Source organism: Nyctereutes procyonoides, unplaced genomic scaffold (genome assembly GCF_905146905.1).
Source record: "Nyctereutes procyonoides isolate TBG_1078 unplaced genomic scaffold, NYPRO_anot_genome, whole genome shotgun sequence".
Classification (NCBI taxonomy): Eukaryota; Metazoa; Chordata; class Mammalia; order Carnivora; family Canidae; genus Nyctereutes; species Nyctereutes procyonoides.
The window spans coordinates 47,857,378-47,876,175 of record NW_026575020.1 but is presented as its reverse complement, the minus strand read 5'-3'; the positions used below and the strand labels follow the sequence as shown (position 1 = coordinate 47,876,175).

The window sequence follows — 18,798 nt, the reverse complement described above, 5'->3', positions numbered from 1 at the left end:
ATGCTGACACCTCCAGGCCATTATTCCTCCACCCTCCTAGGAGAAAGCCTTCTCTGAGGTCCTGGGGTAAACCACCCTGAGCCCCTTCTCATCATCATCATCTCTCAAATGCCTTCCGGGCCACTCCTTCACATTCATCAGAGGCTTCACCTTTGCAGCCCACATCCGTGGGCCCACTGAGCCGAAATAAACTCATTGCCATCATCAACATCCATGGGGCCAACCACCCCAACTCCCTGGTCCCACAGTTCTCCTTCCTTCTAGCCCAATGACCTTTGTCGCCCACCTGGATCTTGGTAGCACCCCTGTCTGCCCCCCCTCTGCCCCATAATCTTCTGGGACAGTGTCTCCTCTCTGACCACCCCTTCTCTCCCTTACCACCCCCTACCTGTTCTCCAACCTCTCAAGTCCTCTGGGGGCCTTGACTGCTCCATATTCCCCCAATACATTGACCCTCCTGGTAGCAGGGCCATAAAAAATCATCGTTTAAACTCATCCTTGCCAACGCCTCCCATTCCCTTGACCTCTTTTCCCTCCTGGAAGACCCCAACCCTCTTCTTCTCACCTTCCATCCTCTCCTGCATCTGAGCTGCAATTGGAGGCCAGAGAAAATCAAGCAAATTGTTAATCAACACGTGTGCCCAGACAGTGGCCTCCAAGGATGTCCAAGTCCCAATCCCTGGAATCTGCAAAGATGTCACTCTATGTGGCAAAGGGAACTTCACAGATATGATTAAAACGAGGATCTTGAGATGGGGAGCTTTTCTTGGATTGTCTGGGGGGGGGGGCACCCAGTGTCATCACAAGAGTCCATCTAAGGGAAAGAGGGAAGCAGCAGTCAGAGAAAGAGACATGATGACAGAAGCAGAGGTCAGAGTGGCGCCATCCTCGGCCTTGATGATGGAAGAGCTCCTGGTCCGCTGGACTCAGAGGATGGAATTGGGGGCAGCAAGCCCGATGCAGCAGAAGGTCTGAGCTGAACAGTGTAGGGAAGCAGATAAAGTGGTGTAAAGAGGTTGGACCAACTAGTGGCACCATGCTTTTTTAGAGTATCTTAAGATCAAACGCTCAAGGCCATGCTGCAGCCTAATTAAGGCTGAGCTCAAAATTAGATCAGCATGTTGCCAAGGAAGATTTAGTCAGCACCCTCCCAGGTGGGCTGTAGCCCCAGCTCGGAATGAGGTCCACCTCTGGGAGACGTTTTCTTTCCCCTACTTGTGTCTGGTCCTTCTTGGAAAAAGAACAGTCATTTGGGACCATTGAAAACTGGTTCATCGGGCAGCCTGGGTGGCTCAGTGGTTTAGCGCCGCCTTCAGCCCGGGGCGTGATCCTGAAGACCTAGGATCGAGTCCCACGTCGGGCTCCCTGCATGGAGCCTGCTTCTCCCTCTGCCTGTGTCTCTGTCTGTCTCTCTCTCTCTCTATGTCTCTCATGAATAAATAAATAAAATCTTAAAAAAAAAAAAGAAAACTGGTTCATTTAGACAAATAAAACATAGACAACTCCCGTTTAGCTCATTGGGGCATATCTAAAGATTGTAAAAAATTTTGGCTCTCAGGAGGCTGCTTCCTTTTGAATTTGACCTCAGGGATAATGATGATGCCCTCCGGGGGTGTCCCTCAGTACCTTGAGGCAAATTAGCCATTGGTCCAAGCTACCATTTCTAATGTCCCTATGGCCTCAAACCACATAGAAAGTTCCTCTGGGGGGCACCTGAATGGCTCAGTGGTTGAGCATCTGCCTTTGGCTCAGGTCGTGAGCCCGGAGTCCTAAAATCAAGCCCTGCATCGGGCTTCCCACTGAGAACCTGCTTCTCCTGCTGCCTATGCCTCTGCCTCTCTGTGTGTCTCTCATGAATAAATAAAAAAAAAATTTAAAAAGTCCTCTGGATCATCTGGTGGGATAAATTATTTGATTCCGTCCCCTTCTTTTAGTGCATCTGTCCATCCGGCCATCCCTCAGTCATTCAACAAACATCTATGAAGATCCCACCCTGGGCTCCGATCTGGGGGTGTTCTCTGAGGGCACCCAGAAGGAGTAGGTCATATGGCCTCATTGTCTCTACTGTCCAGAGGCTTATCGCCCATCAGAGAAAGCTGATCCATCTGTGGCCTGTAAATAATAATAATATCACCAGCCATCCTGGATGACTGCTTACTCTAGTAGCTCAGAACACAAAATACCTCACTTAAACAACAGAAATGTACTTTCTCCTGGTTCTGGAGGCTGGAGGTCTCAGATCAGGGTGCCAGTACAGTTGGGTTCTGGTAAGAGCCCTCTTCCTGGGCTCACCTCACTGAGTCCTCACGTGGCAGGGAAAAAGAACAAGCTTCTGGTATCTCTTCTCTTAAGCACAGGAGTCCTATCACGAGGGGCCCACCCTCATGACCTCATTCTAACTTAATCACCTCCCAGAGACCTCCCCACCTCCAAACACCATCACGTTGGGGTTTGGGCTTCAACATAATTCTGTCTGCAGCCCCTTGCCCAGGCTAAGCTGGTAAACAGCATTATCTGTGATGCTGGCCAGCACCCCAGCCGGCCAGCACTGCCTTCATTTAGAGACGCAGGAGGGCAGCTTAGGGAGGCCCATGACCTGAGGGAATCCCAGAGGGCAGAGCAGGGCTCTGATGCCCAGGTGGCTGCTCCATCCCTGGCAGGCTAGTTCCCACTCCCAGGACGCCCTCCTTCCCCCTGCCCTGGAAAGGGGAGAGCCCACCCAGCAGGTACAGATGTCTCTCAGCCCTGGCTCCCAGCAAAAGCCAGCTTCCACAGAGCCCCTGCCCTGGCCCAGCAAGGTGCTGGAGAGGTGCACGGGGGCGGGGGGGGGGGCTGACAATGGCCTCAATGAGCAGAAAAGGTCTGATTGGAGAAATTTTGCAAACAAGGGGTAGGGGGGTTGGAGGGTAGGGGGTGATCACCTGCAACCCCTGGAGTTACCTCCATCGTGGCAGATTTACACAAAGACAACTTCAAAGGAAGAGGCCAACCGTCTTTAATGCTCTGCTTACTGGGATGGAGCACTCAGGACTCCCCCAGCCCAAGAGAGGTCAGAACAGATCTTGTTTCCCCAACTTAGGGCACTTAGTTCATAGCTTCTTGTTTTCCTATCAGATTTTCCACCAACTTTCCTCTCTTCATCCCACTGGCATAAAAACACTCAGATTTAACCCTTCCTTTGGGTCTTTGTTTTCCGTGCCAAGGCTTCCGTGCCATGGAAAACTTACAGGGAATAAGTTTGGATGCATTTCTCTAGTGATGGGAGCCTAAACTGAGGACTTAGAAGGGCAGAGGAAACGATACTTTTGCTCCCGGTAGCCACAGTAGATCCTGACCTCTCCTCCCAGCTCCAAGCATTGCTTTAGAGTTCGGGCTCTGGGTTCTGAAGCCTGGCTTCACCATCTCCCTGCTGGGTGACCTCGGACAAGTTGCTTCGTGTGTCTGGGCCTCTGTATCCTTACCTGTAAAACGGACGTAATAGTCACACTCACCTCACGGATTGGTGTGAAGCTTAAAGGCAATGATGTGGAGGGAAGCCTCGGTGGTTCAGTGGTTGAGGGGCTCCTTCAGCTCAGGTTGTGATCCCGGAGTCCCGGGATCGAGTCCCACATCAGGCTTCCTGCAGGGAGCCTGCTTCTCCCTCTGCTTATGTCTCTGCCCCTCTCTCTGTGTCTCTAATGAATAAATAAAATCTTTTAAAAGGGGGGGGGGCAATGATGTGGAAAGGTTTACCACAACACGTGATATACAGTAGATACACAAGATGAGCTGTTCCGATGATTATCGTTATTATTAACCGTCTGTGACTCCAAGGCTGGACGCCTGAGTGCTTCTCCACCCACAGGCAGAGTATTTCTGTGAGCTGTGTCAGCCTGAGGCTGGGATTTTGAAGTCAAAACCCTGCCCAGCTCAGGGGTCTATTCTTGGCCACACACTAGCCTCTTGGATAGAGCCCAGAAGAGGCAACTGGTCAATTGATAACGAAGAGATGCAGAGGGGCGCCTGGGTGGCTCAGTCTGTTAAGCATCTACCTTCGTCTCAGGTCATGATCTCAGGGTCCTGGGATCGAGTCGCACATCAGGCTCCCTGCGTGGAGCCTGCTTCTCCCTCTGCCTATGTCTCTGCTTCTCTCTTTGTGTCTCTCATGAATAAATAAAATCTTAAAAAGAAAGAGAGAGAGAGAGATGCAGAACCCAGGAGGGATCCAGGGGCTCGAGCCTGGGGTGGGGGGCACACGGGCTCGCAGGACTCTCTGGGGGCCATCCCAAACTGTCCTCTGTCCTCTGCTGTGTCCACACACCATCAGCCTCTTCACAGTTCCCTGCCGACCAACCCTCTTCTGTTGTTTTTAACTTAAATATATTTATTTTGTAAATGAAAACAGAACTGGCAAAACGTTAATAGAAGTAAAACTCAAACAGTAAAATAAAAACAGAACTACAGTCAGGTCCAGCTAGATTCCTTGTCCTCTCCAAGCTAGTCTTTGATTTTCAAGCATCAGAAAGGTTAGCTAAAGACTTCCTTTCCTTCTGGGCCCAGTTGAAGGGGTGGGAGGAGAATTGAAAAGGAAAAAGCATTCCCACACCAGGCACAGTGCTGGGTAATGCCAGACCCAGGAACCACCAGGAATCTTCCCACAGTTTAGGGTTGTGCTAGGACTTGAGGCTAAAGCCAGGGAGGTGGGCCCCTGGTGGTTCTGCTGGAGGAGCCCCAAGATGTCCCCACGCAGGCTCCTGCATTCCCCAGACCCCCAGGACAAGGACCCACTCACACCCCTTTGCACTGGTGACCCGCCTGCCCAGTGTGGGAGCTGGGCTGTGGCACCTGTGTCCCCCAGGGTCCCCTGCCCTCACCCAGCAGTGTCGCCTCCTCCTGCAGCCCAGAGCAAGCACATTCCCACACATCTAGTATCCCTGTGGCCTATCCCTCACTGCCTCCAACTCAGGTATCCTGAGCTGCTAATCGTGGAGATCCCAAGTCACCATCTAGAGCCTTCTCTCCTTGCCCCTCCTTGAGGTATTTTAGGTCTCAGGAGGGAAAGAAAGTCCTGAAACCCGAGGAGAAGCTATCCTCGGTGACACGCCTGGGATGTGCATTAATAGAAGCCTCCCTCAGGCCCCTGACACGTCTGGGCAGCTGCTCAGCCCCGTCTGGTGTCCCTCAGCCCCGAGGCCAGCCCACTCTGGCTCAGCCGGACGCACTAAACTTAGCTTCCACCCCCAGCTCGATAATCACCGTCACCTCCCGAGCCTGGCTGCCACCTGCGCGGGACACACTGCCACCAAACTGTGCCCAGGGCACCCACTCCTCCGCCACCACCATGTCCCAGACCAAAGCGCCGAAGGTCCGCGCGACCCTCTTCTGCATCCTGGTGGGCATCGTGCTGGCCTTGGTGGCCGTGGTGACCGACCACTGGGCAGTGCTGAGCCCCGAGGTGAAGCACCACAATGCCACCTGCGAGGCGGCCCACTTCGGCCTCTGGCGGATTTGCACCAAGCGCATTGTCATGACTGACAGCAAGGACAAGACGTGCGGACCCATCACCCTGCCTGGGGGTAACGTACCCACCCTCTGACCCTGTCCCTGCCTCCTGCCCTGCTTCATGCCCTTGGAAAAGGTGCCGCTGGGAAAGAGGGCAGGTTTCCCTGCCTCAGAGCAGAGATTGCGCCTAGCCTCGGTGCCCAGGGAAGAGGATCCGAACGGCCTGTGTCCTACTGGCCAGGGCCGCTTGTAAAGCCAGGGCATCTGTCCCTCTTTCTGTCCCGCAGAGGCTCCTGGCCTTCACCCTGAGCAGGGGGCTACCCAGCTGGGCCTAACAGGCCCGAGGCCCTGGCCCCCGCAGTGGCCACCCTTCTGGGTGACCCCGCTTTCCTCTCTCCCTGCACAGACAGGCTCAGTGGCCCTAAGTCCTCAGGCTGCCGGGACATGTGCGGCCAGCACGGTCACTCCCCAGGGTCGGCCACCAGATTTGCACAGCATAGCGCAAAACGAAAACGCAAGGCTCTTTGTGAATATTTTTAAGGATTTCGAGATGGTAACAGTGACGCACGGAGCCGAGTGTGGGTCCCTTCTGTGTGCAGGGCCTTGATTGACCGCAGAAGCCACACATCTGTAAAGCAGGGCCCGGTCGTAGACGAGCCTCCCGCCTTTTGTCAGAACTGTCACACCTGCACATCCTCTCTTAGCTCAGACCCCTCAGAGCTGGGATGCGTGTCCTCCTGCTCTGATTTCAGTGCGTTCCCCAATTTCCTGCCCTGTGACCGAACCGCACATCCGAGGTGAGCTCCTCGTGAAGGATCAGGGTGGTATTAGGGTGACCAGTCTATGCTTCAAATGCGGAGCCCTCCACACTCATAGCGAACAGAGAACACGCTGGGGAAAGAGCCCTGCGTGGAGAACCAGAGGACTGGGCTCTGCGGGCATTGCCCACGACACTCCAATGACTCCGGGGTCCACCAAGCCCATTGCGGCCTCTGCTTCCCCCTATAAAATACAGTGTTCGGGCTCTGCAAAGCCCCTTTCAGCCTTTACAAATGGCACCGTAAGGTGGCAGTGGGCCAGGGCGAGTACAGGGACCCACCTGCCTTGCAGAATTATTCCCTCTGTTATCAGACTGGGTGTTCCTTGAACCCAGTTCCTTGAACTTTCAAGGAAGTCAGGGCTAAGTCCCCAGAGATCTTGCAGTCTGTGCGTGGGACAAAGGAGCCCAAACCCCATTCCTCTACTTCTCCTTTTCCTCCTCTTTTCCTTCCTGCTGGCTCTAGAAAACCCCTGCCTTGCTCATTCCCCCTGGACACACGGAAGACTCGTAAATACCCAGCTGTCTTAGAAACACTGCGTCCCCGGGCCGAGGGCTTTAACAGACGTGGACATGTGCTTGAAGGGTATCACGTAGCTCACATGCCCGCGCTCCTCAGCCCCGGCCCAGCACAGCCGTAAACAGATGCATCATCCAGCCAATTCCCATGGGTGGGGCAGGGCAGGGGGAGGCAGATTCTCCACGGACCACGCATGGGAGTGCCCTGCCATGGTCCCGTCCACCTGTCCTCAGAGGCACCTACCTTTTAAAGTCTGCTGAGTTTATAGAGCAGATGAGCAGGGAGGCGAGGCAAGTCCATACAAGGAAGGGACAAACTAGCAAGAGGTTAGCTGCACAGGCCCGACAGGCATGGTTTGGTCCTGACCCTGACCAGAGTCTATCTCTACGCCTTCTTGCCCCGCTCCAGAGTGAATCATACCTCCCACACTTGTGAGCCCAGCCCTACCCTTGACAAGCTTCTAAAGCATGTGCCAGCAATCTCCCCTCTCCTTTCTCTGCAGATGGACACCTTTTTCCTTCCCCACCCACCTTTCCTATGCTCTGTGGGGTTACTTTTTTCTAGAGGGAGGAAGAAAGGGCATACATGTTCTCTCGCTTATTATTAATAGCAGTAATAGGGACCGTAAACACAAATCTGCCAAATATTGTTTTCAGTGCCTCCCATCTTTTAACTTTGAATGACATCAGAAGAAATGGCAGGGTAAGAATCCCCCTAAATCCTCTTCTCCATAAAGACAATGAGAACTCTGGCAAAACACGGTCAGAACAAACCTTTTCAGAACCCTGGACACTAACGAATCTTGCAGCAATCCAGCGAGTGCTTATTCAAGAAAAACAGGTGAATCTGAGTCAGAATGGTGAGTTTTGTGGTGCTTTAACTTGCTCTATTTCTGTTCCCCACTCCCCAAGTCTATTAGAGCCTTGAAAACCAACAGCCTGCAAACAGTGTAAATTTAGCCCCCAAAGGGGACAGATGGGGCTGGATCTCATTCAAAGCCTCATTCCCAGAGAACTGTCATTATTTGATCTGCCTGGTGGTTCCCTGGAAGTCCCCACTTGTAAGGCTGTCTTTATTTGACCTGATGCTGAGCTCACTCAGTGGAAACAGTCTTTTTCTCAGGGGGCATTTGGCAAAAACAATTAGAAGCAATTGTTTAATAGCATAATTTCCTGAGGCAGTAGACAACAGTTACGGCAAACAATAGGCTACCAAAACCGCTAGAGAGTTAGATGTCCAGAGGTGGCTTGGAAGAGCTCCAACAAGGATGCCTGAGTGGTTCAGTGGTTGAGCATCTGCCTTTGGCTCAGGGTGTGATCTCAGGATCCTGGGATCAAGTCCCTCATTGGGCTCCCTAGGGGGAGCCTGCTTCACCCTCTCCCTGTGTCTCTGCCTCTCACTGGGTGTCTCTCAATGAATAAATAAATAAAATCTTTGAAAAAGAAAAGCAAAGCTCCAACATATTCCTGAGAATTTAGAAGGCCATGTGCATGCACAGTGCTGTATGGTGCACAGGAAAGCCCAAGAAGGCCCTAAGCTCTCACCTCAGGCTGATCTTGAGGCTGTGGGAAAGCAGAAAGCGGCGGCTAAGGCAGAAATGTGGGCTGCTTGGCGGAGTACTTAGCTCTCTGCTTAGCACAGAGCCCCTCAGTAAAGACTAGGAGGTGTATTAGTCCACGCATTTTACAAAATGTGAGCTGATTACCAAACTAACTGAGCAGAGTTCAGAGGTCACACATAACAAAGAAAACAGACTTTGCAAAATTAATTAGGTCTCTAAACAAACCATAATAAACAGTGAGCAAATCCTAGGGAAGGGTGAGACTCTAATTTCCAGAGTTGCTCATTATATTGTTTAAGTATTTCAGCTTTAAATTTAAATTTTAAGTTTAAAAAAAATCACAAGACATGCAAAGAGGTAAAACAGTATGGCCCATAAATAAGGAGGATAAAGCCAGTCCATAGATCCTTAAGGAAACCAGATATTGGTCTCAAAGACTATAAATCAGCTATTTTATTTTTTTAAAGATTTTATTTATTTATTCATCACACACACACACAAACACACACACACACACACACACACAGAGAGAGAGAGAGAGAGAGAGAGAGAGAGAGAGAAACAGGCAGAGGGAGAAGCAGTCTCCATGCAGGGAGCCTGACGTGGGACTCGATCCTGGGTCTCCAGGATCACACCCTGGGCTGAAGGCGGCGCTAAACCACTGAGCCACCCAGGCTGCCCTAAATCAGCTATTTTAGATACACTCAAAGAACTAAAAAAAAAAAAAAAAAAAGTCTAAACAACTAAAGATGAGAATGATGTCTCATGAAATACAGATTATCAATGAAGAGATAGAAATTATCTAATAGTGTGAGTTCAAGACCCATGTTGCACTCTGCACTGGGCATGGAACCCAGTTGGGGTGTCTGGGTGGTGCAGTTGGTTAAGTGTCCAACTCTTGGTTTTGGCTCAGGTCGTGATCTCAGGGTCATGAGATCAAGCCCCACTTCAGGCTCTGCACTCAGTGAGAATCTGCTTGAGATTCTCTCTCCCTCTCCCACTGCCCCTCTTGCTCATGCTCTCTCTCTCTCTCCCTTAAATAAATAAACAAATCTTTAAAAAGAAAACATACACACACACACAAAAGAAAATAAAGTGCCTAATAGAAATCCTGGAGTTGAGAACTATAATAATTGAAATGGAAAACTCACTAGAAGGATTAAATAGCAGATCTGTGCAGGTGCAAAAATAATAATAATAATAAGTGAACTTGAAGATAGATCAATTGAGATTAATGTGAGGAATAGACAGAAAAAAAAAAAAGAAGAAAAGAACAGAGCCTCAGAGACCTGTGAGATAATATCAAATGCACTAATATACACATAATGGTGGTCCCAGGACAGGAGAGAGAAAGGAAGTAGCAAAGCAGAAAAATAATGGCTGAAAAGTTTCCAAAAATTTTAAAAGATTTTATTTATTTATTCATGAGAGATGCAGAGAGAGAAGCAGAGACATAAGCAGAAGAAGCAGGCTCCTCAAGGGGAGCCCAATGAGGAATCGATCCCGGGACTCTGGGACCACACCCTGAGCCAAAAGCAGATACTCAACTACTGAGCCACTCAGGCATCTCAAGTTTCCAAATTTGATGAAAAATATTAATCTTAAAATTTATAGAGCTTAATGAATCCTAGTAGGACAAATCCACACCTAGACATATCATAATCAGAACTGTTAAAAGATAAAGACACAAAATCTTGGAAGCAGCAAGAAATGACTCACCACATACAAGGGACCTTAGTAAGGTAAGATTTATAGCTGATACTTTTCCCAGAAACCATGGAGGCCAGAAGGCAGTTGGGATGACAAGCAGAAATATATATACACTCATCTAATCTTCACAAAATCCTCTACAGGATTCATACTATTACCATCATCCCATCTTACAGATAAAGAAAATGAGGCACAGAGAAGTTGGGTAACTTGACTGAGGTCAACACAATTACCATGGCAGACCGGCTAGGGCTCATACCCCTAAAATCCACCTTCTTGGTTGCTACATTATATTACTTTACAACAAGCCAGTGGGGAGGCTGTCATTCTTTAGATGGTTCTCGTTCTACATGTGGGAAAACTGATGCTTAGAGCAACCTTCCCAAGCTAACCTTCTCACAAGTAGAGGTTCAACACCCAAGTCTCAAATCCAGAGCTCCTTTCCTCACCAGCCCACTCCCATATGATACCCCACCGCCACTGCACGTACAAACACAATTCCTCAAAGCTGCTGATCCAGGCAAACACATAAGAGGCCAACTTTTGGCAGGCCATGCTTTAGGAGAAGCTCAGCCGGGGGGGCTGGTTCAATAGAGGAGACTTTTTAAGTTCCTATTCAGCCTTAGAGCCTTGGAGGCTCTAAGGACATAAACTGTCTAATCTGGTTTTCCCTACTGACCCAAAGGGTTTTAGAAGGACTGTCATGCAAAGATTAACATCTAAGGTCAATTCCAATGCCTTCAGAATGAGAGGAGGGTCTTCCCCCACTGTCAGGAGACGCTGTCTGTCTGAAAGCCCAAGTGAATCACCCCAGAGGGATGATTCATCATTCCCTGCCCGTGGGTTGGGTGGAATGTTGTTTTTCTCAGGCGCTGTCTCTCCAGGCTAAGGCAGCAGACTGCCCCAGTACCCCATTTCCCTTATGGCCCATCCTCTCTCCCAGTGCAGGAACTGGAGCCATATGGAAGAACATCGTGTTATGGACCCCAAGAATTTCAGGGGCTCCCTTTCCCATCCACAAGAACCCATGCTAGAGACCCAGCTCAGACTTTCCCCCCAAATAACAGCAATGATCTGACCCTCTGGGATTGGGTCCTGGGGACTTTTGCAACCCATTTGATAGAAGTCCTCAATCAGAGCGGTGGGGGGAGACAGAGCACAGAGAAATCACTGTCAGGCATCAAGAACTTCTTTTACAAAAAGAGTGAAGACAGCCCTTGCATTGATGCAAGTAACAAGTAAGTGAAATATTTTTTCTGACCCCTAAGTCGTTAGTTCCCTTGGTTTTGTGTAAATCAACAAGGTATTTTTTTAATATATTAAAGTCTGCATCCCCCAGCACTGGGTACACTGATATGTTCTCAGTGATAACCCAGAAGCATCCCCTAATCATATAAATTATCCCAACTATCAGAGAAAACCTGCATTAACTCAAGTTTAGGTTGTAGTTAAATGTACCTCCTGTTATAATTCTTTGAAATTGGCACCGTTAGATTAGTTAAACAGCTTAACAATAACCCACAACCCTCGGACCAACTTCCTTAGATATAGTTCTGTGCAGGCATTCCCTGAATCGGAATACTTGGTTAGCCATGATACCCTACCCCAGGCCAGCTCAATAGCTGAGTTCACCATATTATTTTTAAAGTTTTATTTTTATTTATGAGAAAGAGAGAGAGCAGAGTGGAGGGGCAGAGGGAGAGGGAGAGAGAGTTTTAAGCAGACTCCTTGCTGAGTGTAGAGCCTGATGCGGGGCTCAATCACACAACCCCAAGATCATGACCTGAGCTGAAACCAAGAGTTGCATGCTCAACCGACACGATCCACCCGGGCACCCCCAAGTTCACTATATTTTTAAGGAACAACCCACTGAGTCTTAGGACTGTTCATGACAGACATTTCTGAAATATAGAAAAATAGAGATACAAATATTCGAGTCACCGTGAGCCATTCACAGAGACAAAGGAGGCTGGAGGAACTTCAGACTTCCTAATAATTGGTCCCAGGTCATCACCCTGACATTGGTATCTCCACTGACTTGATTTAAAGCACAGATTTGGCTCGAAACACAGTAAGCTATCAATCTGGGTGGTTTTGGTGTGTATAATGCCAGCCCCCCATGAACTTTGCAGGAGTAGGATCAACGTCCTGCTGCTTCTGCCCAGTGAAGGGGCTATAATCCATCAAGGCTAAGCCATAATAAGCCCTAAGCTTTGTGCAGTTGTGATGGAAGCCAGGGAAGAGGCAACGGAAGGACTTCAGAAAGGCAGAGGCAGGAAGACTCGGAATCTGCACAGCTGTCACAGAGCTGTCACTGCCTCTCTCCTCCGAGCCCCTCACCGGTGACTAAGTGGCCCACACAGAGCCCAACTCGGATGTCCTTCCTTTTTAAGTTGCTCTGGATGCTCTGTTTACCCAGAATCCCTCAGACAAAGAAGCAGAAGCAGGGTCTGCCCACCTGAGCAGGACCCTGGGCAACTCTTGAGTGACACGGGCAGATGCCCAGCTTGATTCTTCCTGAAGGAGTGTCTTGTTGGTGCCGGATGTGTCCGGAATGACGGCTGGGTCTGACATGCCCCCATTCCTGCTGGGGTCATCAGGGACCACAAAGGGGCTTATCGTCTTCCAGAGGGGGTCATGGGGCCCTGGAGCAGATGTTACTCTTGGGGCTCAGGGCAGAAGACTCCGGCCTTCCTCACGTGCTAAGTTCAAGAGAGGGGAGAGGGGGCACCTGGGTGGCTCAGTAGTTGAGCGTCTGCCTTTGGCTCAGAGTGTGATCCCAGGGTCTTGGGATCCAGTCCCCTATGGGATCTCCCTCTGCCTGTGTCTTGCCTCTCTCTCTCCCTGTCTCTCATGAATAAGTAAATAAAATCTTTTTTTTAAGATGTATTTATTTATTTATTTATTTATTTATTTATTTATGAGAGAGAGAGAGAGAGAGAGAGACAGAGAGAGAGGAGAGAGAGAGAGGCAGAGACACAGGCAGAGGGAGAAGCAGGCTCCACGCCAGGAGCCCAATGCAGGACTCGATCCCGGGTCTCCAGGATCGCGCCCTGGGCTGAAGGCAGGCGCTAAACTGCTGAGCCACCCAGGGATCCCCAAGTAAATAAAATCTTAAAAAATAAAAATAAAAAGAGAGGGCGGGGGGGACGGGGTTGGCCCATCCATTCTCAAGCCCAAGGTTCAGCTATGTCAGGGAGAAGCTGAGACTTCCAGATGTGCTGTGTGGGAGCCACCCCCACCCTACTGGGGACCCCCCCATCCTCCACATGTGACATCATTCAATAGGGGAGGACAGGAGGTAGAGGCAGTGTGCCGGGGCTGCTGAAGGGGAAAATCTCCCCCCGGAAAACCCCCAGGCCGGCTTCCCCAGACACGCAGCCTCCCGCTAGGGCCTGAGCACGGGCTTACGCAGGCGGCGGTGTGTCCGGGTGGAGCGCGCTGTGCCGTCCATCTGGGGGGGGGCTGACACCACAACCCAAGGCCACAAGAGACGCTCAGCAGCCCGAGCTGCCAAAGCGCTGCGCTGCGGCCGGGCTCTGGTGGGCCTCTATCTGGCCGCCCTCGGCTCCAAGGCCTTTACCTCGCGCACTGCGTGGTCAGGGAGGCAGCTGACCCTGAAATACGCTCGAATCCAGTCAGTTCTCTTCAGAGGGTTTTCAATGACAACCGAAACTGGCCCTTAAAGAATGAAACAGAAATGCTCCTTTGTCCAGAGGGAGACACACACGGAGACTTGTGGCCCAGCACCAGCCACTCGGAAGCAGTGATTCAAGAGAATCTGGAGCTAAAAATAAATAAATAATAAATAAATAAATAAATAAATAAATAAATAAATAATTATCTAGAGCCAATAATCTAACCAACTGAAGAGGGTTGCATTAGGCTTTAAAATAGCGCCGGAAGCTGTGAGGGAAAAAAAAAAAAAAGAGCAGCATTAATTCTGACATCACCCCGCAGTCAGACACCCCAGGTAACTCTGCTCAAAAGGAAAGTGATTTAAATATAGAAGCTCAAAGAGAAAGCTGTTTACCTCCCAGAACACTTACTGTGGCTAAACCAGGCTCGGCTCCAGGGGTCACTTCCTTCCTCCACCTCGGGGAGCAGCAGCAACCCAGCAACCCTGACCTTGGGGGAGGGGGACGGGGTTGGGGGGGAGGCCATAGGCTTAAGGAGCAATAAGATGATTTAGGTCAGAGGGAAGAAGGCCTGCAACCCCACGAAAGCTATGACTCTGGCACCGCCTCAGGTGCATTTCCTAAAGAAACCAGGCACCAATAATCGTGATGATCTCAATAGAGCCTGAAAGTGAAGAAATGAATGCGCAAACTAGACGCCATCTGAACTAGGAGTGGAGGGTCGTGGGCCCGCCCAGGGGAAAAAGGAATCGATGGAGGGCCTTGCACAAATAAAAAGCAGCCTAATTTAATTTTTTTTAAAGAAATGTAAAATAGCATGATTTTTATTTATTTTTTATTTTTATTTTTTTGAATAACATGATTTTTAAAAAACCATTCACCTACTTCCTAAAAATGGAGTAAAGAATATCCAACTGTATTCATTAAGCAGTAAGGATATCCTTTGTTTTTTTTGGGCAGGGGGGGGGTTAAGGATATCCTTTGATTTTGAAGTATGTCAAGTGACCAGAGAAATTTTAAGGAGAAAAATGGAAGAAAAATTATGCCTGAAATTGTGTTTAAAACCCGCATAAATTTCTTTGTTCTGAGTCCTTCCTCTGCCCCCCCCCGCCCCCACCCCCCATAAAATCCAGATTTTTGGTCCTGTCACTCACAGATCTTCTACGGCTTCTCTGACACTAATCAGATAGAACAATTGGCTCACCAGGAAAGGTTCTGTCTGGGCCGTCTCTATGGCCACAGGGGTCAAAGGTCTGATAAAATGACACATGGTCACAATTGGCTCTTGAATGGAAACACTCCCCCCTGCACCCTAAAGTATCCATTTGGCCCACTCAGAAAAGCTCCTTGTGGGGGCATTTAAGAGACCTGGAGCAGGGCTTCCCAAACTGAGTGAGCATCAGAATCTTCTGGAAAGCCTTTGAAAAACATCACAGGCTTCGGGGTCACACCCAGTGCATCAGGACAGGCCTAGATTTTGGTGTGACCAGGCTTTCTCAACCTCAGCCCTACTGACACAGTGGGGCCAGTTAATTCTATGTTGTACAGGGCTGGCCTGTCGTTGTAGGATGTTAGCAGTATTCCTGGCCTCTGTCCACTATGTGCTAGTAGTGACACCAAAACTGTCTCCAGATACTGCCCACCATCTCCTGGGAGGGCAGAATAAGCTCCAAACGGTGAGAAGCACCATTTGGCCCTTTGTTAATGGTGTTCCCTCCATTTGTCACCCCGTGACAAACGAATTGCTGAGCCTCAGTTATCCCATCTACCTAATGGGCTCAGAACCCAGAGCACTATGTGCCCTCTCCACTGAGTCGGCCTTTGCCTTCTGGAGATCTCCTGGCCTCTTATGAAACCCCCTTCTCCTACTGAAATGTTGGTCTAAGGGTCAGAGAAAGAGGTTTATTTCAGCCCAGATTCAGGGTTTAGGAGAATGAGGGCAGGTCCAGTGGGATCACACCCAACGTCTTTGGGTGGAGCTTCCGCTGGGGCTGCAGGCCCTTTGGCTCAACTCATAGGCTGTCTCCCCCCTTTACAGAGAAAAACTGTTCCTACTTCAGGCATTTTAACCCTGGCGAGACCTCGGAGATCTTCGAAGTCACTACTCAGAAAGGTGAGCTGGTGGGGGAAGCAGGGAGGGTCAGGAAGAGTGACTTCTGTGAAGGCTGCTGAGCCAGAGAATCGTTTGGCACAAACCATTGCGATGAAAAGCAGCTCAGCGCCCCGAGACCACAGCCCTGGGTGGCCAGCCATCCCGAGGGCTTGAGGGAGCTTGTGGGGAGGCCTTTCCCGGCAGGGCCCCCAACTGCAGGACTAGTCTCCCATGCCAGTGCACACACGAGCACACTCTCTCCGGCAATCTCTACACAGTGGTGCATGCACACACACGATCACCCACGAGGCCCTGCAACAAGCCACCTTGCAGCGGTCACATGCCAGTGCACACGAGCACACTCTCTCCGGCAATCTCTACACAGTGGTGCATGCACACACACGATCACCCACGAGGCCCTTCAACAAGCCACCTTGCAGCGGTTACATGCCAGTGCACACGAGCACACTCTCTCCAGCAATCTCTGCACAGTGGTGCATGCACACACACGATCACCCACGAGGCCCTGCAACAAGCCACGCTTGCAGGGGTCACATGCCAGTGCACACGAGCACACTCTCTCCAGCAATCTCTGCACAGTGGTGCATGCACACACACGATCACCCACGAGGCCCTGCAACAAGCCGCCTTGCAGCGGTCACATGCCAGTGCACACGAGCACACTCTCCCTGGCAATCTTCGGTGCATGCACACTCAGCCCTGCAACAAGCCACCCTTGCCGCGGCTGCTTGAGCACCCAGGACAGACCACCCTCACCCCGAGCCCGCCCTCTGCCCCGTGGCTCGCAGGAAGCTTTCAGCTCCAGAAAGGTCTGCGGCCCCGCCCGGGGAAGGAGCCCGCAGCTTAGGACCCCCCACCCCCCGGGGAGTGGGAAGGGGGTCCGGGTGCCATCGCGGTCCCCCTTCCCCGCTGCGTGGCTCCGAGTGCGGGGTTCGTCGCGGCCCCTCGGCGTGCTCCCCAGGGGCCGGGGCACAGGCTGAGCCGCCGCCGCGCCTGCCCGTCCCGCAGAGTACAGCATCTCGGCCGCCGCCATCGCCGTCTTCAGCCTCGGCTTCATCATCATGGGGACCACGTGCGCGCTGCTGTCCTGCGGGAGGAAGCGGGACTACCTGCTGCGGCCCGCGTCCATGTTCTACGCGTTCGCAGGTGGGGGGGGGGCTGGAGGGGGCTGTGCACCTGGCGCGGGGTGGGCAGGGGCGCGGGGCGGGAAGGGGCGCGGGGCGCGGGGGCGCGGGGCGCGGGGGCGCGGGGTGTGCAGAGGCGGGGTGGGCAGGGGCACGGGGCGGGGCCGGGGGGCGGGCAGGGGCGGGGGGTGCGGGGCGCGGGGCGGGCAGGGGCGGGGGGTGCGGAGCGCGGGGCGGGAAGGGGCGAGCAGGGGTGCGGGGCGCGAAGGGGCGCGGGGTGTGCAGAGGCGGGGCGGGAAGGGGCGCAGGGCGGGAAGGGGCGAGCAGGGGCGCGGGGTGCGGGGCGCGAAGGGTCGCGGGGGCGCGGGGTGTGCAGAGGCGGGGCGGGCAGGGGCGCGGGGTGCAGGGCGCGGGGGCCGCAGAGGCGGGGCGGGCAGGGACCCCCCCCCCCCCCCCGCAGCTCCCTGAGGGGCGTGGCCCGCAGGCCTGTGCATCTTCGTGTCGGTGGAGGTCACGCGGCAGTCGGTGAAGCGCATGATCGACAGCGAGCACACGGCCTGGATCGACTACTACTACTCCTGGTCCTTCGCCTGCGCCTGCGCCGCCTTCGTCCTCCTCTTCCTCGGCGGCCTCGCCCTCCTGCTCTTCTCCCTGCCTCGAATGCCCCAGAACCCCTGGGAGTCCTGCATGGACGCCGAGCCCGAGCACTAGCCCTCCCGGAGCCCCAGCCGCCCCCGGGGCTTTGCCCTCAGGAAGCCGGGCCTGGCCCAGAACGTTCTAGAGAGGAGGCGGGGCCTGCCCCTCCCCCGCGCCCACCAGCCCACCACAGCCGCGGCTGCTCCCCTCTCTGAGCCCTGCTCTGGGCTGTGACAGGCCTCCCTGGCAATCCAGCAAGTGGACGTGATGCACACCTGACGCCGGGCGGGCGCAGTGGGGCCAGCAGGTGCGCAGGTGTTTGGCGAGGACCGACCTTCCCCTGGAGCTCCAGGCCGCCCTCACTGAGCCACTTGTCTCTGATAAGCTGGGTCCAGTTGTCCTCTGTTAGCCCTCTAGGGACACCCTGTGCTCCTTTACCAGTTCTGGGTGTTGCCTGTGTAAATAGCCAACCCCTCCCTCCTTCTCTGGGACAAGATACACCCTTTCCTTGGTTTCCAAGACACCTGAGGAGCATTTTTTAACTGGGTACAACCTGTGTTTGAAATAAAAGCTCTTTGAAAGCTTACTTTTTCCTTGCACCTTGCATAGAAATTGCTTGGATTCCTGACATCGGTCAGCCCGGCGGCCCCACTACCCCGAAGGAAAAAGAAAACCATGTCCCCCTGGCCTGTGTCCAGGACTTTTGTAGGGAGGTGTGGGGATGACGGGGTAATGGGATCCTGTTTACCGATAAGACTTAGGGGTTCTGAATTCCAGCCCGGATCGCTGGGCCCTGGGAGTTTCTTTGGGAGAAACCAGAGACCATCTGACTAGGCAAGGGTGTTAAAAATAAGGAGGGGTTATTTCCAGAGCCCCAGCGTGCTGGCATCCAAGTGCTAACACAGCACTCAAGCAGCACAACCACACGTGTCTGATTTCAGACGCTGGATTTTTGATGCAAGGAGCATCAGGAAGCAGGGCTTAGCAGTTAGACACTTAGGGTCCCACGGAGTGTCATAAGTTACACTTTCCACCTTCCAAAACCCCATCGTATTCACCCAGACGCGGGTGGCAGAGAGGATCCACGTGTCCCTTGCCCTGAACATACCCCGGAAGTCCCGTCTAGCCCTCCTTCTTCGACAGCAGGGCTTGCAAACTACCGTGGGCCAGGCCTGACCCCACCGCCTGTTGTTACACA

The 18,798-nt window shown here is 52.3% G+C and overlaps 1 protein-coding gene across 1 annotated transcript; it reads left to right on the top strand.

Moving 5' to 3' along the window:
- The first annotated feature begins 5,220 nt into the window (after nucleotides 1–5,220).
- CACNG1 (calcium voltage-gated channel auxiliary subunit gamma 1) lies at nucleotides 5,221–18,186 on the top strand. Its single transcript, XM_055327724.1, has 4 exons — nucleotides 5,221–5,555; nucleotides 15,766–15,840; nucleotides 16,849–16,986; nucleotides 17,449–18,186. The coding sequence occupies exons 1-4, from the start codon at nucleotides 5,321–5,323 to the stop codon at nucleotides 17,673–17,675; spliced, it is 675 nt and encodes a 224-aa protein (XP_055183699.1). The 5' UTR covers nucleotides 5,221–5,320; the 3' UTR covers nucleotides 17,676–18,186.
- The last annotated feature ends 612 nt before the right edge of the window (nucleotides 18,187–18,798 follow it).

Bases quoted from the DNA above. Each gene is read 5' to 3' on its own strand.
- CACNG1 (XM_055327724.1), top strand. From the start codon at position 5,321: ATGTCCCAGACCAAAGCGCCGAAGGTCCGCGCGACCCTCTTCTGCATC. The intron at 5,556-15,765 runs GTAACGTACCCA...CCCCCTTTACAG, and splicing joins ACCCATCACCCTGCCTGGGG to AGAAAAACTGTTCCTACTTC. The intron at 16,987-17,448 runs GTGGGGGGGGGG...CGTGGCCCGCAG, and splicing joins CATGTTCTACGCGTTCGCAG to GCCTGTGCATCTTCGTGTCG.